The sequence below is a fragment of the Tetrahymena thermophila genome (genome assembly GCF_000189635.1).
Source record: "Tetrahymena thermophila SB210 genomic scaffold scf_8254545, whole genome shotgun sequence".
Lineage (NCBI taxonomy): Eukaryota > Ciliophora > Oligohymenophorea > Hymenostomatida > Tetrahymenidae > Tetrahymena > Tetrahymena thermophila.
The window spans coordinates 470,543-493,521 of NW_002476317.1; the positions used below are offsets into that span (position 1 = coordinate 470,543).

General features: G+C 22.6%; 8 protein-coding genes across 8 annotated transcripts; 3 read left to right on the forward strand and 5 right to left on the reverse strand. All coding sequences in view use genetic code 6, as the record gives it.

The window, feature by feature from the left end:
• Positions 1 to 1,053: 1,053 nt before the first annotated feature.
• On the reverse strand, positions 1,054 to 2,068 carry TTHERM_00149620 (amine-terminus containing YjeF-related protein). Its single transcript, XM_001021597.2, has one exon. It carries the CDS (start codon positions 2,009 to 2,011, stop codon positions 1,220 to 1,222), a length of 792 nt encoding a protein of 263 aa, XP_001021597.2. The 5' UTR covers positions 2,012 to 2,068; the 3' UTR covers positions 1,054 to 1,219.
• Positions 2,069 to 2,824: 756 nt separating this feature from the next.
• On the forward strand, positions 2,825 to 4,314 carry TTHERM_00149630 (60S ribosomal protein L34; the record flags this gene model as incomplete). Its single annotated transcript, XM_001021598.3, has 3 exons — positions 2,825 to 2,903; positions 3,934 to 4,123; positions 4,212 to 4,314. The coding sequence occupies 3 exons, from the start codon at positions 2,825 to 2,827 to the stop codon at positions 4,312 to 4,314; spliced, it is 372 nt and encodes a 123-aa protein (XP_001021598.1).
• A 1,128-nt stretch (positions 4,315 to 5,442) lies between these two features.
• On the reverse strand, positions 5,443 to 8,341 carry TTHERM_00149640 (phosphatidylinositol 4-phosphate 5-kinase; the record flags this gene model as incomplete). The annotated part of the gene is made up of 2 exons (XM_001021599.3): positions 5,443 to 6,643; positions 7,299 to 8,341. The coding sequence occupies 2 exons, from the start codon at positions 8,339 to 8,341 to the stop codon at positions 5,443 to 5,445; spliced, it is 2,244 nt and encodes a 747-aa protein (XP_001021599.1).
• Positions 8,342 to 8,416: 75 nt separating this feature from the next.
• On the reverse strand, positions 8,417 to 8,729 carry TTHERM_000149659 (hypothetical protein; the record flags this gene model as incomplete). Its single annotated transcript, XM_012798969.1, has 2 exons — positions 8,417 to 8,464; positions 8,523 to 8,729. 2 exons carry the CDS (start codon positions 8,727 to 8,729, stop codon positions 8,417 to 8,419), a joined length of 255 nt encoding a protein of 84 aa, XP_012654423.1.
• Positions 8,730 to 10,790: 2,061 nt separating this feature from the next.
• TTHERM_00149660 (CDP-alcohol phosphatidyltransferase) lies at positions 10,791 to 12,108 on the forward strand (the record flags this gene model as incomplete). Its single annotated transcript, XM_001021601.3, has 2 exons — positions 10,791 to 11,316; positions 11,429 to 12,108. 2 exons carry the CDS (start codon positions 10,791 to 10,793, stop codon positions 12,106 to 12,108), a joined length of 1,206 nt encoding a protein of 401 aa, XP_001021601.1.
• A 271-nt stretch (positions 12,109 to 12,379) lies between these two features.
• On the reverse strand, positions 12,380 to 15,132 carry TTHERM_00149670 (hypothetical protein; the record flags this gene model as incomplete). Its single annotated transcript, XM_001021602.2, has 2 exons — positions 12,380 to 14,200; positions 14,263 to 15,132. The coding sequence occupies 2 exons, from the start codon at positions 15,130 to 15,132 to the stop codon at positions 12,380 to 12,382; spliced, it is 2,691 nt and encodes an 896-aa protein (XP_001021602.2).
• A 648-nt stretch (positions 15,133 to 15,780) lies between these two features.
• On the reverse strand, positions 15,781 to 17,375 carry TTHERM_00149680 (beta-lactamase; the record flags this gene model as incomplete). Its single annotated transcript, XM_001021603.3, has 2 exons — positions 15,781 to 16,285; positions 16,645 to 17,375. The coding sequence occupies 2 exons, from the start codon at positions 17,373 to 17,375 to the stop codon at positions 15,781 to 15,783; spliced, it is 1,236 nt and encodes a 411-aa protein (XP_001021603.1).
• A 2,495-nt stretch (positions 17,376 to 19,870) lies between these two features.
• Positions 19,871 to 20,660, forward strand: TTHERM_00149690 (hypothetical protein; the record flags this gene model as incomplete). The annotated part of the gene is made up of 3 exons (XM_001021604.2): positions 19,871 to 19,932; positions 20,032 to 20,126; positions 20,656 to 20,660. The coding sequence occupies 3 exons, from the start codon at positions 19,871 to 19,873 to the stop codon at positions 20,658 to 20,660; spliced, it is 162 nt and encodes a 53-aa protein (XP_001021604.2).
• Positions 20,661 to 22,979: the final 2,319 nt, after the last annotated feature.

The window sequence follows — 22,979 nt, forward strand, 5'->3', positions numbered from 1 at the left end:
GTAAAAATTTAACAGAAGCAAACAAAGCTGCATACGAAATGGTTGTTGGCTTTATTAAAATAAATATTAGTATATTAATAAAGTTTTAATAGTTATAATACAAGATAGGAGCTATTTTCAAACTCATATCAGTCTAATTTTATGAATTCTCAGTAATTTTGATCACAATAATTGTAAAATTATTAACACTTTACAAATATGAAATAGTAACGCTATAAGCAGGATTTTCTAAGAAAGTATCTAATTCAAATCATTTAGGTTGATTATATTTTAATATATTATGAAATTTCACAATCACTTAAGAAATATTTAAGTTTATTATTTGGCAAAATTAATTAATTTTATTTATATAAATTTTAATTTATTTATTTTCCTGAATAATTTTTATACTTATAAAATTCAAAGATACATTCAAACAAATAATTTGAATGATAGCTATAATAATAAATATTAACTAAGCCAAATTTAATTTTTAAAAATATATAGAAGTCTTTACATTATATTTTCAGTTATCATTTAAAATATATATTTATGTAAATTAAAATATTTTGATTTAACTCTTTTTATTTTAGAAGCAAAATGAATAAACATTTTCAAACAAATATTTATTTTTAATCAAATTAATTTTATGATCTCCTCTGCTCATATTTTTTTTTATCTAATTAAATTTTACTTTCAATAATTTAAATAACATTTGTTATTAGCCAAAGTTATTACTAAAAAAAAATTTGTTTTATTTTCCTATTAATGTTTTAATTGTTTATTTAGCAAAAATATTTAAATTAATGTACTTATTAAATTGCAAATTAATTATTTTTACTAAAATTCATCAATCTTAATTTAAAATTTTACTATGCCAAGAACATAAATTTAATATTTATATTAAATTTTAAATAGCCCTAAATCTTTCTATATATATAAATTTTTATAATTCTTTCTTTTCAATTTGAATTAAACAAAATTCAAATTAATATAATATTTATTTATTTAATTTGTTATAAAAATAAATAGAATTTATTTATAAAAATTTTTTTTATTATTAGTAAATTTTTTAGAAGCAAATCAAGCAAGTTATTATGTTTAATTAAAAATTTAAAAATATAAATAGAATTACACTTAAAAATATTATATGATACTAAATAGTTTTAAAATATTTATTTTATTCTATTTTTTAACATTTTTAATTGATAATTAGCATTCTTTTGATGTAAATATAAATTCATTCAAGTTCTACAAAAGTTTCATTATCTTTATAATCTGGCATTACCCATTTATATTTTTCAGAAAATTCATAAGGCACAAATCTGCCACCCACAAAATGTTTGCCCTTAAAATTTCGTGAACCCTCTTTTGGCAAAGTCAGCGAGATTAGATAAGCGGGATCAAAAGAGTTATGAATGTTCCCTTTTTCAACATCCCATCCACTTGGAATATCAACAGAATAAATTGGAACATCTACATTTTTTAATGCCTATAATACAATATCTGAGGGAGGTTTAACTGGAGGCTAAAATGAAAATCCAAAGAGAGCATCAATTACTATATCATAAGATTTAAATAATAATTAAATTTTCTCTAAAGCATTTTCTGCATTAACATCGATTTCATTTGGTAACTCTTTGATTGGTATAGAATATTGCTTACAAATAGTTAATTAATTGATAAAAAAATCTTTAGCTGGAGCTTTTAACAATAAAATTGTTAGCTTATACGCTTTATCTAAATGAGCTATATGTCTAGCGGCGACCATTCCATCACCTCCATTATTTCCTGGACCACAAATTACCAGTATATTTTTAAGCTTCTAATTATGATATTTTTTATTGATATGATGAAAACAGTGAGCAACTGATTAACCAGCAAGTTCCATCAGAATATCTATGCTATATCCTACACGGTTACTCATCAAGTCTTAATCTGATTCATATGCTTCTTTTTGTGATAGGTAAGTAATACTTTAATTCATCTTTAATTATGTAAATTGGTTTCTTAAAACTTATAATCTTTTCATACAATATTTATTAAAAGTGCTTTTTATTTATTATTCTTACAGAATGATAATATTTTGATGGTAATAATAAGTAAATAAATAGATAATGTCTTTGCATCAATATCAGATATTTTATAAATATCTTGCTTTAAACAGCAAGACACTTTTCTGTTTAATTCCTGTGGATATATAAATTGAAAATATTGTTTTACTACAATTATATTTCTTTCCATTCATTTTATTTCATGAATCTTCTAAATATTTCATTATTGCAAAGTTATTTTCTTATGTTTTTAGAGTAGCATTTTATTAAAAATTTATTTTAATTTTAAGAAAATAATTTTTAGGAAAAAAAAAAAAATTAAAAATATTTTTATGTAATATTTAATTTGGGGAAACACACACAAGTTAGACAAACATAATATCTGCTAAAAATCATAACTTTATTTACTTGATAATAAAAATTACAATTTTTTAAATTAAATGTAATAAAATAATTAAACAAAAAAGCCTAAGTGTGAAGTATTTTTAATACTAATTACCTATTATAAAATTGAAAATATTTAAGATAAAATAAATAGCCAGATTAATGAATTTTGCAAGGAAATGGCTAAGATATTCGAAATATAATAGAAAAAGAAGAAAATTAATTATTATGAGCAAATAAGAGGGTGATTTAATCAAATCAAGGGAAGAGCTAAAAAAAATACAAGATTAAAAGAATATTTGGCTTAAAAGAAAATTGAAAAATAAAGCACAAAAGAATTAAATTATTTGATAATAAAAAAAAGGATAAATAAATAATATAAGTAATTAATTTAATCACATTTTAAAATGGCCCAAAGAATCACCTACAGAAGACGTTGCTCCTACAACACCAGATCTAACAAAGTCAGAAAGGTTAAGACCCCCGGTATGTCTTTCTTCAAAGCATTTATATTCCATTTCACTTTCTAATGAAGCCATTTTGTATCCAACTTTAGTAAGCTTAAATAAAAAATAAGATCTTCCTTCCTTCTTAATCGAAATAAAGATGTTGATAATATCTAAATAAATATTGCATCTTTATAATACATACTAATTTAGAAGTTATAAATAAGTATTGTAACTCATATAAAAATAATAAAATCTATTTTAGAAAATAATAAAAGCTAAAATAAAATGAATTTGTAAAATAATCTCGCTTAAAACTTTTCTTTAGAGTTTTTAGAAATTTAATCCAAAATCGCCATAATATTATTTACGGCAAACTAAAAATTGTTTAAATTATTACTCTTTAAGCATTGAATATAAGGAAAGTTATTAGGAATTGCTCTAAAAATTAAAAATGAGCTCATTTTTCCTTGTAATTCATGCACTAATCTAGAAAAAAAGCAAATTAATCTAGCATTCATAGGAATCTTTTAGAAATGTATTTAGATATATCAAAATATCTCTTAGCACAGCAAGTAAAAGGTTTGCAACAAAAAAATCTGATAGCTGAATTAGTTTTTTAACAAGTTCTAACTCTCAATTCAAGTTGATATTGCAAAATATTTAGAATATTCAATTAGGAAACGATTTTAGAATAGCATACCAAAATAAATAAATAAAAATTACTACTAAAAATTTAGAAGAAGTTAAATTGTATTGTATTGTTATGCAGCAGGAAGCAATAAACTTACTACTAAATAGATTTAAGAAAAAAAAAAGATTAATATATTTTAATCTGAAATTATTGAGATGTTAGTAGTTAGTTGGTAATACTAATAAAAAATTTAATGTGCTGATTCATTCGAGTAAAACCTATTCGATATTTTTGAAACAGACATGATTATGTTTTAAAGTTGAGAAGGAAGATATCATTTATTTATTTAATTATTAAAGATAGTTAGTGAGTGAAATGAATATTTCAAGAAATTTAATTTATAAATTGTTAATTTTGATTTGTTTATTTTAATTAGGTGGTAGACTTGTTGCCCAATACGTTAAGAAGGTTGTTAACTATACTAAGTGCTCTGAAGCTGGTTGCAATGTTGCCCTCAACGGTATTGCTTAAGTCAGACCTGCTGAATACGCCACTATTGCTAGATCTGCTAAGACCGTCTCTAGAGTTTACGGAGGTGAACTCTGTCACACTTGCGTCAGAAGCAGGTAGATAATTATATTCATTTTTTGGCTAAAGAAACAATTTACCTCAATAAAACTTGTTTAATTAATAAATTTATTTTACTAAAAATAGAATCATCAGAGCTTTCTTGACCGAAGAAGTTAAGATCGTCAAGAGAAAGATGATCTCTAAGCCTAAGACCGACAAAAAGAAGAAGAGATCCCAAAAGAAGTGATATATAAAATAGTTATGCATATCATTATTGAAAAAATATATAAATATAATATTGAATGCTTAAATATGTGTAATAAGTTTTATATTTAAAAATGTCATATTAGTATTGAAACTATTTAAATACTCACTTCCAACTCTTAAAAAAAAATTATTTAAAACTAATTTAAATTTATGTAAAACTTATATATTTTAGCTTTGTTAATATAAAAAATCTATCTATTCAGTATATAAGTAATAAGTTGACTTATACAATTTTATTAAATGTTTGCTAAATAAAATATTTAACTCAACAGATGAATCCATCAACAAATATAAAATATATTTTAAGTTATGAACAAGATATTTGGAGCTAAATTCTACTTTTTATTTTCAGTATAATTGTTTAGTTTTGAAGATATTTATAATAATACATTGAATAGATATTTAGTTAGTTAGTTAGTTAGTTAGAAAGATATATATATATATTGATGGGAAATATTAAGTTAAAAAAGAAAAACAAAAGTTAAAAGTAAAAATTAAAGAAATGCTTTTATTAAATTTGTATCTTTAATTTATCTTCTTTTTTTTTTTGATTCTAAAATTCCTTTCTTATATTATTAAAAAAGTGAGTGCATGTATACTATACTGTTCATTTAATATGATAAATTATTTTTAAGATTGGCCTTTTTTATTAAAACAGAGATTTTACAATTTAATATTGTAAAATTTTTTAAACTAATTTTTATAAATATTTAAAATTCTAAAATATTCTAATCAAACTTTTAATTGATTATGTATTTAGATTAAATAATTTGCATTCTAATTATAGTTTATTTTATTTATTTTAAACCAGCATTCATAAATATTCAATGATGAGTTTATATTTAAGAAATATTTTAGCACAACTAAATTACACACTGCAAGTTAATTTAAATATAATAAATAATTTTTACAGTGGTAGGTAAAAGAAAAAAAATATTAATTTTTTAGTAAATAAGAATATAAATTAATTAATAATACATGCTATCATTTTTCAAATACAAGTGAATTAAAATATAATATTAATTTGTTAAACGATTTACTGAATTTTAATATATTTTCAAAATATTATTATTGAGTTATAATAATTAAAATGCTTTTAATGCTTTTTTCATACATCAAAGATGCCTTTAGCTATTTCGTTGATAAAACGATCAGCATATATTTTTTGGTTTTAAGCAGAGGTATCAAGGTTTCCATTTAAGTTCAATATTTTTTTGGTATTCTGTTCTAAATTTTTTTAAACATTCCATTCTTGGAGGTAATCAATAATACCAATATGATAATAGATGCCAACTTCTTTGGTTGACTCTATGATGTTAAGATCACTATGGAATTTTTTCAAAACGTCTTCAATCTCAACTTAGGTATCAATAGAGTATTTAATCCAATTTATTTTAAATACAATTAGAGAATAATCTATCAAGCCACATGATTCAAAGAGACGAGCATCTTTTTCTAGAGATTCTGAGCATCTCTTTGCATATTTTTTTTCAATCCAAATCTTTCCTTCTGTGTTTTTGAAGTCTATGTCTTTCATAGTCATTTCGCTTAGCTTTTTTCCTTTGTTTTTTTTCTAGGAAATAACCTCTCTATCATAGGTAGAGCCTTTTAGATCAAATGTACGTTCAATATATTCGCTTGGGCATTAGCTGATATTTCTCATAATCAACACATGGTTTTGTGTTTTGTTAATCTAGAAAGTATATATGCCATAAATTTTGACTATAAGCGAGTCTTAATTTAGAACAAGATGAATAACATATTTTTTAAGATTTTTTAAAAAAGCATCAAGCTCTCCTTTATTCATGGTCTTGATGATCATTTTTCTATCCTAAGTAAAGTAGAAAAATTCACCACTTTTACCTCCATCAGGACCTCCAAACTTTTTCTATATCGACTCTATATTATTAATTAAATCGAAAGAAGCTTAAATATCTGCCATCAATCCATCAGATTATTGAAGAGCGCGGAAAACTTTAGGAGCATGTACTGTGACTTTGCCTTCTACAGAAGGACTACCCTACTCATGTTTATGGAAAGGAATATATTAGCTAATAAGTTCATCATTTAGCTCTATTTCTTAATCGCTTGTGTAATCATCATCATTAAGAGCAACAAGAGGGTTGGAAATGTTAATTATAGTAGGACCATTTATTGAACCATTACTTTATGGGTTTTCTTTTTTCTTTTAGATTATGTCATTTATAATAATACCAGAAATCATAGCGTATATTTAAGTCATACGTAGATTCTAAGTTAACTTTGTGAACCAACTAGATCCGTCTTCCGAGCTTTGTCTTCTCTATTATCTGTAAGTTAATAACAATTTTTAAAAATAAATAAAATAATATTAAATATTTTTTATAAATAAAAGCATATAGTCTAAATATCTAACTAAATTTTGTGAACAATTATTTAAAATATAGCTTCAATTTTATATTTTGGTAAAATTCAGAGTGCTTTTTAATTGAAAAATAGTTAGTTATTTTCTAATCTTTTCTTAGAATATTAAATAAAAAACTTAATTAATTATCTTTAATTAATTTATATTTTAAATTTTGGAAAATTTTGGCTAAAAAGTTATTATAGAGCTACTTACTAACTAGATAAACAGACCTTATTTTTATTAAATACATTAATTATTTTATTATCTTTTTCAGACATAAAATTTGTCTGATCTTAATAAGCTCATTTTTACAAAGTTAATGGAGCATAATAAGGTAATTATTTTTTATAAATTAAGGAATGAAGGAAAGAAGGTCTCAATTTAAAATTTAAATTAAATATTTGAGTAAAAAAGATTATTTTTCATTTAATTTATTTATATATGATTATGTTTAAGCTTTGAACCTAGAATTTCATTAGCTTTGCATATGATTAGAGTTTATTGGGTTTGGATTTGAATTATTTAGAGATGTATTATTCGTTTATTGTGTTTAAAATATTGAAGAAAATTCTAATTACTCGCTTAAGGAAATATGCTGAGATTGATTACTGTTGTGAGGATTCAAAGGATTGGTCAGAGAGGGACGGTTTTTACGAATAAATCCCCATCTACACAGCTAGTCACGGACTTTCTTTTTAATAGTAGGATCTTTGTAGCGGATTATACTAAGAATAATAGGAGTTCCTATTTTAGCTGCATTTCCTATAGTTATTATCACATTCATTGAAGGGTCTTAAAAGTAGCTACAGTTGAGACCTGCAAAGAGGTTACTGAAAGCAAGGATAGTCCAAATTACAGATGTTGAAACTACATAGTAGAAATAATATCTCAAAAACTCTTCACGCATCTTTTTAAAGATTTGATTATTTGGTATAGATTTACGGAAATACCAAATAGTGTACCAAGAAATAAAGAGGTATGCGAAGAGAATCACAACACCAAATACAGGAAAACCGTCATTAACTTTAAACGAGCATGTTCCAAAAAGAGATAAACCTGAATTCTTAGTAGCAAAAACAAGAATGACTATTAAAATTGTAATTCCTCCACAAGCAAGATGGAATATTTTTTAAGGAATAACTTATCCCTTGAGGTTATTTCTTATCACAAAAATAACATACAAACAGAAGCAGCAATTATATGTGAATTCAGTAGTTCCTGCTGCAACACTAAAGAATGAATTTGACTAACAAAAAGCGCCATCTGGATCTGGGCCAATCTCATAATACAATGAATAAGCGCTAGAAATAATCCAATGGAAACATAAGATAAAGTCGCTTATTGAAATAGCTAAGATAATATCACCAGGCTATTTACGAGTGGTTGGATACTTATAAAAAGTGAGCATAATAAAAAGTGTAGAGAGAATAGCGAAAGGTGCTAATATCAAAAATACCCATTTGTCTATTTAGTGAATAATTAGGGTTGTTTGGAGAGCTTCATTTGTGTGGAAATCTTTGCAATTTAAGAGGTGTTCTTCATCATAATCGAGAAAACCTTTAATACTGCTAACAAGCAGCAAAAGAGTAATTAGTATTGTTTTTTAATAGCTAAATTTCATTGTTTTTAGTTTCAAGTCTTTTATGTTTTTCTTTTTGTATGATAGGATCAAATAATTAGGTATGAGGTGAAAATTTCAAATTTTTATCTTAAAGACCTTGTTCTTTTGATTCTAGTCTGGGCTCTTAATAAGAAAAAATATTAAATTAATTATCCAAGCGTGCTAGCTATTCTATTTTTACTTTGAGATGCTAACAAAACTCGTTATTGAGTTAAATTTGTTTGTTTGCAACACAGACTATATTTAATTTATTTTTGGTATTGTTTGAGTTTGTCTCGCTTATTTTAAAGGAGAGTTGAAGGTAATTTAAAATCTTTTTTCTTTTTAATTTATTATGATTACTTTGCAAAATTCTTAATTAATTGACAACTAAATTATTTTGTTACATTCAAAAATGATCATAGGTGCTTATATCCTAAAGAATTTTTTGTTGGAATATTAATTTTTGACTTAATTGATAGATATGAATCACATCTTCGCTCATTTAATAAAGAAATAAACAAACAAACATAATATTATGTCAAGGTATAATGTATTGGTATTAAATTATTTTCGTGCATTTTGTACATTTTCATTTTAAATTTTTTTATTTTATATACAGATAACAATTTAAATATAAATAAATATATAAATTCATCTATTTTTGTTAAAGCTTGCATTTCTATTTTCTCAGGATATTTTAGCTTTAAGCTAATTCCCACATTATTTTTATACATTCACTTGTAGTCTTAATTTGTAAAAAAAATAAAGAAGTCTTTAAACAAACAAAAAATATTCATTGTTTCTTAAATCAAAAGTATTCGTATTTTAAGACAAATGTAAACTTTTGTTGATTGCATAATTAAATTTACCAGACATAATCTTATACAAACAATAAGAAAGTAACAAAAAATTTAATAGGTATTTATATGGTTTCTCAATTTTTATTTAATTAATCTTCTTAAATACTAATTTTCTTCTCTAATCACTATCTTATCATAAAAATTTTTCTTCTTATAAGATTTCATTAGTTTTCTTTAAAAAAAATATGTTATTTAAAAGGAATTACACATTTTAATATGCAAGTTATTGCTTTAAATTATCTTCTAAATCTAAATAAGTATATATAATTACCAAGAAGTTAAAAAATTTCTTTAAATTAATTTTTTTAGATATTTTATAGCAAATATTAAATTTGTTTGATTAATTAATATAAAAATTATTTTACTTAATAAGTAGGGATAGACCAAATGCAAGGTTTTTCCTATTATGTTGAATATTTAAAAAAATTAAATATTTATATAAATTAAATAAGAAATTTTAAATTAATTTGAACAAAAACTCTAATTATTATATAAATTAATATTTTTTTTTATCAATTAAGAGCTAAATTAACTAAACATATTCTAAAAAAATAAATAAAAGCAAAATAATTTGTTTATTGAAGAAATTAATTTTTATAACTTTAAAATAAATTTATGTTCTTCATTTTAAATAAAAATATAATTTTGATTTCAACAATAATTTAAATTTTTATGCTTTTATTATTAATTTTTATTATTTATTTGATGAAATATAAAAAGAAGTGTTTCCTTTAATTTAAAATTTTTGGCAATACTTGATGTAAATAATTTTTTTATTTAATTTTACTATGTAAATTATTTTCATACTAACAATTTTATTCTTCAAGCAAATTAGCAAATTGATACATTTTTTAAATCAATGAATTAATGTATTATTGCTTTAAAATATAAAAATTATTTAAAGTAATGTATATATATAAATAGAAATTTGAAATAATACCAATTTTTTAAAAGTTTTGATAGTGTTTATAGTTTATAATAAGTATTTGCAAAATTTTAATAATAAAAAAATATATAATTATCTTAATATATAATTTGAGCGATTATTTAATTGAGTTTTTAATTCTATAAAATATAAGTATTATTAATATCATTTATATTAACTTAAAATTGCTTCATTTATTAATATTAAACTGCAAATAAAATGAAATTTAAAAAAATTAAAAAAAAACTCATACATACATACATACATAAAGACCTCAAACACTAAGGTTTCGAGGTTTGGTTTGAAATGTTTTAAATATTAGGAATAATTATAAAAAATAAAAGAAAGACTTTTCTATCTTTAAAAATCAATTGATTAATTTTTTTTAGATGATTAATAAATGAGCTATATACACAATTTAATTAAATTTATAAACATGTTGATGCTTAAAAAATATATTTATCAAAAATTAAAAACATATTTTATGTATTAATTTGACACGAAAAATGAATTCTAATGTTATAATCTATTTTTCTAATTACGTCTTGTATTTAAAAATTAAGGCTTAAAATTCTTTAAGATGATTTTTAAGATATAGTTTATAAGTAATTTAAATTAATATATAAAAATTAATAATAAATAATAATTAGATTCTTTTGTTAAATTAAATAAGCATAAATAAATGTTTGGAACAAAATTTTATATATCTACTCAAGGTGAGGATGGAGTTAAAAATTTTAAATATAAAGGAGGAAGCGACTCAATTCTTTACACTTATCTATGGTCTCCGTTGTGTAATTGGATAGTGGAAAATTGGGTACCTAAGTGGATTGCTCCGAATGTTATTACAACAATAGGTTTTCTAATCCATGTTTTTGTCCATTTATTGGTAATGTTCTACAGTCCCAATTTGCAAAATAACTTACCCTCCTGGGTTTGTATATTGATGGGATTCGCTTTATTTTCATACTAAATATTAGATAATCTAGATGGAAAATAGGCTAGAGCTACTGGTAGTTCTTCTCCTTTAGGAATGCTTTTTGATCATGGGTGTGATGCTGTAGCAACATGGATGGTAGTTATGAATACTTTAGCAATTCTTTAAATATAAAGCATTAGGTTTTAATATTATGTTATTCTTTTTATTGGTCTGGTCCCATTCTACTTTGCTATGTGGAGCTAATATCATTTAGGCGTTTTTAGATTAGGTACATTTAAATTTGATGATTTTAACATTTATCAACCAATCAATATATAACTATAAATATTTTTTCATAAAACAAATAAAACATGAAAAATAAATTACTTTTTAAACGTTAGGATATATTAATGCAGTGGATGAAGGTTTACTTTTCACTGAGATATTGTATGTTGCTACAGGCATATTTGGTTAGTAGATTTGGTCTTACAAAATTGAATTTTTAGGTTTTACAACTGCAGAAGCTATGCTGATTTCTACATTTTTTATGTCAGTTTTACAAATTATATAGTTCTCAAATGATTTATACAAAACTGTGCCATTTATCAAGTTTTTAGATGCTCTCAAACTTCATTCTTGCACTATTTTGCTGATTATAACTTTTATATCAGCTGACATATTTATAGGATTAGATTTTATTTCTTAACATTTCCTTTTGTTTATCTACTCTCTTTGCTTTGCATGGTCGAAGATAATAGGTCATATCTAATTGGCACATATAACTGAAGAAAAGTTCGATTAATGGAGATATAGCTATTTGTTTGTGAATGCCTCTTATATACTAGGCGGTTTCTATTGCTATTTAACTGGTTCCTCTTTATCAAATTTAGTTTACCTTATTTATTTAAATTTTTTTATAGCTTTCGTTTGCTATACTCACTTTGTTTACTGTGTATTCAACCACTTAGCAGATATTTTAGGGATTTACATTTTTAGAATAGGAAAGAGAGAAAATAGCTTAATAAACGAAAAGGGATTTATCTCTTTAACTAAAGAAGATGTTTCATCATCATCTTAATGAAATTAAAAGAATAAAAGTTTATCTCTAAAATGATTTTTTTATCAAAACTAAGTTCTCTCTAAATGCAACTTATTTATTTATGTTAGTATGACTTTAAAATTACGAATTTAAATTAAATAATTCAAATTAATAAAAAAAATAAAAAAGATTAACAAAATAAAATAATTTAAACCAAAAATATAAATTTTAATTATAAAAATACTAACTTTAGTTATAATTTTAACATTTTTTTTCATTTAGATTTGATAAACTTGAAAAATTAATTTATTTTTCATTCTTGTTATGTCAAAAATTTACTAAATTTTTGGCTTTCAAATAATTCTTATTTTAGCAAGTCTTAAATAGTTCTAGCCTTTCTTTATGAATCACTATAAACTAATTAAGCTGAAGAATTATTGTTAAATGTATAATTGTTATTATTGCTATACAGAGAAGCTTTGGGATAATAATTGTGGTTATTTGAAGAATTAATATTTTATTCATATTAATTGCTTGCACTCTAGTTTGAAAAATAGCTTGGATTTTTTTGGTTATTTAGCTAGTTTTAAAACTATTATGTATTAAATTTGAATGAATCCTAGACTAAATCTACAGATTGTCTTTTTGAAGCTGTTCGAGATTTTGTTTGACTATTTGATCTTATTTTTTCAATTTCATTTTAATTTGAAGATAGTTTTTATTCTAAAATTTATTGTTACTTTTTAAGTTCTAAGTAAGCTAATTTCTTGTTATCAGTGCTAAAAATGTTTTAATTTTGATCTTAATCTACAAAAATATTGTTTCTTATTTAATCAGATTTTTAATTTGAGTTTTTTTAAGATGACTAAAACTTTAGAAAATCAAAAGAGCCTATGTTGCTGTTCATATCATTGTTGTTATTAATTGCTGGACTGTTTAAGCAACTTTCAAAATTGGAAATTTAATTTTTATTTTAATGGTCTTTAAGATTTTTATTTGATCCAAATATTTAAACTGATAATTTATTTTAAGTATCATCTTACTTCAAAAATATATTATTAAATTTATTTTTAGATTCGTAGTTGTTCTAAGTATATCCATCTGTTTTACTTAACCTGCTAGAAACCCCACTTTAATAAAAATTATCTTATGATGGTAATTTGGCTGATTCAACATAATTTTCCTAAACAAAATGTTATCTGTGAAATTTTAATTGTTCATTTAAGGAATGATTTTCTTCAGATAATCTTTTTGATTCAAATTCTAGCTCAAAATTTTTTTTTCTTAGATCCTCAATTACATTTTTGGCTGAATCTTTTTCTAAACTAAATTGATAAAGCTCTTCACTTAGTTTTTCAAATTTCAACTTTAGTACATCGATTTCACTTTCTTTGTTTTATATTTTTTGCTATATATTTTACTCTATTTGAGAAGTAATTTTACTGCTTTACTATTGTGTTACACTGTAAGGATAATAATCTTAATTTTATACATTTAAGCTATTTACTATGCTGCTGAAATCTTTTTATAACTCAAGCTTCTCCATTTTGTATTGGTATTTCTACGATTACTTTATGGCTTGATTTACAGTTGTGACATCTATTTTCAGCAGAGATCTTCTAGATTTTATAAGCTAAGCAAAGAATACAGCTTTAAATACTTTTTTTAATTTTCTCAAGGCTTTCTATTTTACTGAATTATTAGAATTTGTATAAAAAATGTTTAGATGTTGTGCTAAACCATTCATTTTATCCATTAACTTTAAATATCCAGAAACAAAGCTACCACAGACTTACTTTTCATTGAGAAGTTTTGCAGTCTTACAATGCAAAGCCTGTACATATTAGCCAAATTACTAAGACATCTCTTGATATTTTTTAGAGTCAAATTCTTCAAATTCATTCTGTAAATCTGAAATTTTGGAAGTGATATCTATTAACTACTACTTTAGCTTCATCTCTTCAATATTCCTCTCGTTTATTTATTACTCCATTAGAATTACTGTCTAGTCAAATTACTATTATAACAATAAGCTTTCTGTTTTTAGCTATTCATTTTCTAATTTTTGCTGTTTCTACATTTCCTTTAAGTCCCTGATTTCTTCAGTATAAAATTAACATTTATTTTTATATTTCTTTATTTAATTAAAAAAATTATTTAACAATTACCTTTATAAAATAAAATAAAATCAATTACTTTTTTTGATTATTTAATATCTTAATACTATTTAGCTAGAGAAAGAATATTATTTTTTAAAATATAAAGAATATCATATGTGCTGGTAGAGTCTCCTTAGTTAACTAAAAAAATATTTTTCTTCTTTGAAGTAGACCTAACCAGTTCATCTAATCCAACAATAATCTCATTAGCTTCAGAGTTAGTTTTATTACTGATTTCAATATTTTTTTGCTGACTTAGAATGATTTCTTTGTATTTATTTGTTAAATTGATACAGTCAGATAACTCTACCAATTATTTATTTATTGTTTCCATGAGATCAATATTTTCTACCTTTGCTTTGCTAATTTCATCTTTGAGTTTTAAGAAGCTTTCTTTCTTTTCTGCCTATAATTTATCCATATCTTCTTAAAAATTCTTTAATTTGTCTTTAAGCTGCCTATTTTCTTCCTCAAGAGATTAAATTTTAAAGATTTACTCTTTGTGCTCTTTATGAATTCTTCTTAATTGATCATTTTCTTAGAGCAAAATTCGTATTTCCTCATTTTTTTATTTTATCAATTCATTCTAATATTTCTATTCTCTATTTAAATCTTCACATTTATCACTTATTTTACCTATTTTAATTACTTGCTTCTTAAAATCATCCTAAAATTATCTTTTCCTAATCTCTATTTCTTTTTCTACTGTTAAATTTTTCTTTTCTTCTTTCATATCAATTTATAATTATGAGTTCTATCTCTAAGTATGTTTTAGTTATTTTTTTAGGTCAAGTATTTTATTTTTTAACTCATCAATTGTTCTTTCTTAATCAGAGTGCTGCGTTATCATTAAACTTTAATCCTTAATTAAAAAATAATTTTTGTATGCTAAAATCTATTTTATCATACTCTTTATTTTGCTGAGGCATTTTCGATCTATTCAAATAACATATCTGGTTTTCTTTTAAAAGAGTTTACCCCTTCTCTAATGCTATCACTGTACTAAAAACAATCTTCTTGTGTAACCTACTACTTTAAATTAGGAGAATATATTATATGATTATCCTGTTAGCTAATAAACCTTGAATTCATTACTATATTAAATAAATAAATGACTAAGCAACTAAAAATTTTTTTGATTAATTTATTATTAATAAAATTTTTGATGTTAATTTTTGTAATAAATAATTCAATTTTTGGTTGCTTAGTCAGTGATTTATTTTAAAAATAAAAAATCCTTTAAGTTTTTATTTTAATATAATAAATTTATTTTTTAAAAATCATAACACTATCAAAAAAAGCATCTATCTATCTCATTTCTTTAATTATTCAAATATCCATATAATTTAAAATAAAAAAATAACCCTTAAATTTTTCTAAACTTCTTCACATATGGTAGTAACACATTTTTAAAGAATTTTCTAATCATTGTAATAGTTGTGATAAATAAATAGATTTTATTATAAACTTTTAATTCAAAATTTGTTAAAATATTTATATGGAATTTTTTATAAAAAGTACAGTATTCAAAATATATATTAATAATTTCATTTATTCAATATCCAAGGATATTGCAAATTTAAGTGTATGTATCTTATCTAAAGTAGAGACTGGCAGTACCTGAGTGATTTCTATCAGGATATACTCTATTAGCTAAAATAACTATAGCCAAGTCTTTTTCTTTATCAGCCCAAGCAGTTGTGCCAGTGAAGCCTGTATGGCCAAATGATAATGGAGAAAACTTAGTACCGCAAGGAAGAACACTTTGAATTGGAACAGTATCCCATCCAAGAGCTCTTGAGTTAGGATAAGGAACATTTGTTTCTTTTGTTGTGAAAAGATCAACAGTTTCAGGTTCGAAGATTTTAACTCTTTTACCTTTAGAATTAATGTATTCACCTCTGTTGAGCATCATATTCATGAATTTAGCTAAATCATTTGCAGTAGAGAATATACCAGCATTACCTGAGACACCTCCTAAGAACCAAGCAGTTTCATCATGTACAATACCATGACATAACTCATGACGATAAACATCATCAAATTCTGTAGGGGCAATTCTATTATAATTAAGTAGAAAGAATAAATAAGAATTAGGTGAAAATAATCAATCAAATATGCTAAAATATTGATATTAAAAATTGAGAATAGTTAGATTCAAAGAGTACAAAATATTATTTTGAAATTTTATTTCATTGAGTGTATGTATGTTGTTGAATAGCTCGAAGATATTTTCTTTCTTTAAAAAATAGAAAAATTAATTCATATTTATCCATTTTTTATATATGTTAATTAAAAATATTTGTGTAACCTAAAAGTGGCCTATTCTCTTTGTTAATCTTTGGTAAAGAAAATCAAAATTTGATATATTTATGCATGTATAATTAGAATTAATGAAGATATTTAATTATTTATTTACTTATGGACGTATAGAGGAGAAGGATTAAACATTGTTGAGTCCATTTCGAGAGGTCCGTAAACATTAAGCTTCAAGAAAACATCAAGTGAAATTTTTGTAATTCTTTAGACAACTTCTTGCAAAATAACCATGTTTAAGTCAGAATAAACATATTAAGTACCTGTGGGATATTATAATTCAATGTGGTAGATTGCATCTTTAATATTTGAAGGAATTAAAGTTGATTAGGGGAATAGAGAGAAATCTAAGTCAGGCTATAAACCAGAATTATGGAGAAGTAAATTTCTAATGGTGATATTAGCCTTATCGTGGTTATTAAACTCAGGGATATAAGTAATTACTAAATCATCAAGTCCAATTAATCCTTAATCATAAAGTCTCATAGTAGCAGCAGTTACACCAAATACTTTGGAAAGGGAGGCTATATCATAAATAGTTTCATTGTTAACAGGAATATTAAAAGCATCTCCTGGGTATGTTTAATTACCTAAAGCTGCAGAGAAGATAGATTAGTTTTTATAATAGACTGAAACAGTAAGTCCAGGTGTAGTTCTATTTTAGATAAATACATCTGCTATTTGATAAAAGCTACTCCAGTCATAATTATTTTCCTATATATCAGCATTGAGCTTAAATTTTTTGAGGAAACTTTCAAAGCCTCTGTTGCAACTGGTGCTAGATATTTGGATGAATACTATAACTAACAAAGCAAATAATTATTTTTAGTTCATTTCCACTTTCACTTTAATTAACTTTTTAAACAAGATTTGACTTTCTTATTAAATTATTATTTTCTTTGAAGAAAATTGCCAAATTCTTTGATTTTTTCTTTTGCAAACAAGTCTTTTTGTGAACTAAAATACTTGACCAAGCAAAAAGAAATATTTACCTTATATTAATTAAATTAGACCAATAGAATATGTTTGCTTTTTGATTATTGGTAATTTTTGATAAAAAGACAAAATAACACATTTGGAAATAATATTAATTGTAAATATTAACAAAATAATCTAGTTTTAATTCATTTGATTGATACATTCTAAAATCACTTCAAATTATTTTTTTTCTTTTGTATTTATTACCAAATAGAGATAATACAAACATTATTTTTATCAAAAACTCATTTATTATAGTATAGCTTTAATTCTTAATCGAGCTAAAATTAATTTTTGTTGGCATTCATTTTAGATGATTAAAAAAGTTTTATAATTACATTTAAAAAAGAAACAAATTTTCATAGAATTTTCGCTAAAATTAAATGATAGTAATCTTTAAAATTTAATCAAGCACTATTATAGAATAATTTAAAGAAGACTACATCAAATTATTAATTACTGGAAATATAATAATTTTTAAATATAAAACGTAAATAATAATTATTAAAGTAAAAACCTATTTTTAAATATTTTATTCCAAATATTTTTGCGAAACTAAAATGTAAATAATAAAAATAAATAATAATTTTAATAATTCTAATAAATAAATTATTTAGCATTTACAAAACAGATTTTGTTTTAAGTTTTTTCTTGTTTAAAAGTCATTAATATAAATAAAAATAATTAATTTATTTTACATTATTATTATGAGTATTGAAACTATATCATTATATTTTTTATTTATCTAAGTTATTTAATCTACATTTTAGTCCATTAAATCTAAGAATAGAAATGCAAATAAAAATAAGAAAACTCAAACTATATCAAATTAAAGTACTTTGAAATAGTAAACATATTTTTCTAGTACTCGCTTGTTTGTAAGTAATCATAAGGAACTTTTATATATTGTTAATTATGATTTATTTGCATCTTTTATTTGCTACCTTAAAATGTAATAAAAATATCTAAATATATTTTCGCAAAAAGTTCCTAAGATATTTCTAATATTACAGAAAATACTTACAATTCTGAGTTTAAATCGCAGTTATTATCACTTATAAAAAGAATATTTTAGTTAAATTATTTATCATTTTTTAATTGTGAAATATTTTCTATTTTCCAAAAAAAATAAATATTTTTAGATAGCTTTATAAAATTTATAAATAAAAAAATTTAATATATTATTGTATGATTTTGCTCACTTGGAAGCGAAAGGAAAGTTAAAATTTATTGTTCTTATACTAAACAATAACTAAACTTAAAAAACAAATACGATTTCTAAAAGGAATTTTTATTGATTATTGCATTAAATAAAAAGATTGATGATGCTAATTTAAATCTGTAAAGTTTTTGTCAAATATTTTTTGGTTTGCTAATTAATTGAAAAAAACTAGAAATAATTTGTTAAAGTGCTATTTAAATTATGTTACTATTTTTTTATTTGGTATTACATATATAATAATGTATATGTGGGTCTATTGTATGTTTTAATATATGAAATTATAATAATAAAAGTATATTGAAGTACATTTACTTATTAAATATAGTTAATCTTACAGCAAATTTTCAAATGCAAATATTTTTACTTCTCTTTAAATACCTTAGTTGATAATTTTTTTTTTTAGCTTATTCAAAAAATATGTAAAAAAATCTATTTTTTTCATAAAACTAAATATCAAATTGTAAGAAAAAAAGGAATTAATTTTAAAAAATGGTTGATTTATTCCTTTCTATTATTTTAAAGTTTAACTTCGATAAAGAGTTTACTCATAATTTTTGTAATACTGAAAATAAGATTTATGATTTAATAAAATTATTAAGTTATAGTGCTTTGCTTTAAAGCCATTTTATGGAGACTTTATCATTTGATAATTATAGATTTTGTTTGTGCTAACTTTTGCATGTTAATATGTAAATATGCAAATATATTGAATTTAATTATACCTTCCGAATTTTCAATTTCAATCATTGAAACATGAGAGTTTCTAAATATACAATCATTAACTCTATTAATAAAATCTGTTGCACTTACAACTCGAAAAGCAATCAATAGCTTTCAGAATATCAGAAATATAATTAGAGATTGATGTATTTATTATTGATAAAAACTTTTGAGATTACTTCTTGAAAATTTTAATAAATTAATATTTCTTCTATAAACTACGATAATTCACATTAAATGATGTTTTTAGCAAGAATAGAGAGATAATTAAGTAAACGATATTTAAATTTTGTGTAAAAAAGTTTTTAGTTTGATTGTAAATTTCTTTTCGTCTGCAACTGATATTTTTAGGTCTTGTATTTTTACACGATTTTCACAAGGTTATGGAAAAAGTAATTAAAGTACTTATATGCACAAAATCGAATCAAGCATCTTTTTAATCCATAATTTTACTAAAATATTGCATAAAATGTATTATTTTTGCAAATAAATTGCTTAAATTTTAAATTTAATTACATAAATTACCATTTTTCGAATGATTACTTTTTCATTTTTTGAAAAATTAAACAGATCAATCACGTAAAAAATAATGCTGATTTGGAATAAGAATGATCTTTCCTTAAATTAGAATGCAGTTCATGAGGTTATATTATTAAAGAGCACTGGTAAAAAAATTTTTCTACAATTTGGAATTGTAAATTTTCCATAGTGCACTAGAATTTTTAAGTTTTTATGAAACATTTAAAAAATATTTGCGCTTTTGAAAAATTTACTCAGATTTACTTTTTTCTGTATTTATTTGAGTTCATGGTTGAGATATTTAGAGAAGGTATTTGAAAAAAATAAAAAATTAACTTTCCTTACTATTACAATAAAATTACTTATGCTAATGATAATAAAAAAAATAGCTAAATATTTTACAGAGTTTTTAGTCAAATATAAGTATTTGTAGCATTTTAGTTCTATTTTGTTACTTTTATTAGTATTTATTTATTTATTTTTGCCAAGTTATAAAAAGCTTAAATGACAGTTAATGAAAAATTTTACTCTAACTTAATTAATATTTTATCTCTGAAAAAATTTACTGCATCATTTTAATAATAATTTAAAAAATTCTTTTAGGAAACCTTTATGGTTTAGTAATCGAATGCTTTTATATTATAACCAGCTATCTATATTATTTATTTATTATAGGTTGAAAATTAAGAATAGGAACTTTTTCTAAGAGTAAAGGAAGTAAATTTTTTTTAAAATTAAAGTAGTAGGTGGAAGTGAGCAGAATCAATGTAAAAATTTTGTATCTTAGTGAAATTAAACAGCAAAGATTTATTTTGTTTTAGGATTTCTGGGAAGAAAGTAAGCAGGGTAGCTTTTTACCTGAAACATGAAATAGTTGGATTGTGAGTTTGTAAGTTAGATATAATTTATCAATTTGATAGTTTGTTATATTCTTAATCTAATTGTTTGTTTTTATTAATAATTTATTCAATCAGCAATTTTTTCCCTTATCTTTATACTTGCTCGATCTTTAAGAATTAATTTTTCAGTCTTATATTTTGCGCTTCTTTAATAAATCAATAAGAATAAATGTTACCTAAGAAAACATTTTTTATTTAACAAACAATGTTATTAAATATTGCATGATCAAATACCTTAACATTTCAGGTATAATGAAGTATTTTGAGAGCTTTCTGAGGATGTAACGTTTTTCTCACTTGAATAATTGCTATGTAATATCTATGTGAAGTATTTATATAAAAATACGAATTAAAAATTTTTTGAGTAATTATAAAAAAGGGGTGACCTATAAATAAATGGTTACTTCTTTAGCAAAAATGAGAAAAAATAATTCGATAACAGTACAAAAAGGTTAAAATCTATTAGAAAATTTTATAATTCAGTCAGCGAGAAGTGAAATTATATTTTTTTATTATAAAATTTTAACTTTGATTGATTTGTTAAGTAACATTTTTTATACCAAAGGGAGGTATGATAAATCAAAATTTCAATAGCTTCTTACTTACTTTTTTTCACGTTATGTATATATGTTTGGTATGTATGGTGGTAATTTGCATTTTGGCTTAAGGTACTTTGAAAATGTAAATATTATAAGATAGTATCAGATTCTGTGTACATTTAGATAGTAATATAAAATACAATTTAGTAAAATATTGTAAAATGGATGATTTGGGCTCCACATGATAATTGATGATAAGAATTCGATAGATTAATTTTTTTAATGTCATATTGATTATTTTACACAGGTTCTAGGACATTATCTAGGTATTTTAATTTAATGAATTAAATCTTGGCACATGAAAAATTTATTTGTATTACATTCAAAATTAAAAGATAGTCAGCCTAATTCTGATATATTATTACCATAAAATAATAGAATTCTATAAAATTTTAGTTCAGGCATATCCTATGTTAATAGGTCGGTTAACTTTTAACTTGTTTCGTTTTAATTTTATTATGGCAGCGCTTTATTTGCTTTATAAATGTACATAGTGCTTTTACTTCAATTATCAAAGTATTTTAACAAATATCACAAATCGACAGATAATTCCAGCTTAGATTAATTATATAAAATTTACCTTATAAATTTAGGTGTATTATGTCACGCGCAAAATGTATTAAAATCTAATATCATAAGAAATTTTAGATTCTATTAAAATTTTAATTCATGAAGAAAATACCTTTTAAAAACAATAAGGTTTGTTATAACTTTTCATTTTTGCCTTATTAAAAAATATGTATTTATTTAATGATTGATAAATAGATAATCTTTATTTATCATTTTGCATAAACAAAATAAATTAACGGGTAGGTTAAAAAAAGAAAAATAATTTAGTTTGTATCTATTTTTATACGTAATATCAACAATGCCCTAAAGCTTTCGATGTAATCACAGTAATAATTTTTAAAATACATAAAGTTATATGGTTAAATAATATAACTCTGGTCAAATTTGAATCACTGAAGGCTCGCTCTGTCATTTTTTATAATTTTTATTAAACATTAGAAAATATTAATACATATTACAAATAAAAAGACTATTTATATTTATGAAGGAGAAAAATTTCTTAAAATAAATTATGATCGAACTGTAATTTAAAGTTTCAATCGATGCATAAGAAGATTTAAAAAATACAATAAAATACTGTAGATATTTCTTTTAACAGCATATGAGCTCCAGTTAATCTTATAGTTAATACATATTTTATAAGCAGCATATTTAAATTTAAGCCATTAAATATCAATACAAAACCACTAATAGTATTAAAGCTCTTTAGTAATTGTATTTTTGCTAATATAGATACTCGGAGTTGACTCTGTAATACTTGGTATTAATTTCTTATACACTAAATTTACCTTTCACTACAAAAGAATTTTGTTAAAGTTGTATTATCTTTTTCTATTTTTTGCTATACTATTTTTAAAATTTGTATATAAAGTGCAATATAGAAATATTAGCGATAACTTTTTTAATGATTCAAACAAAAAAGTGATATTTT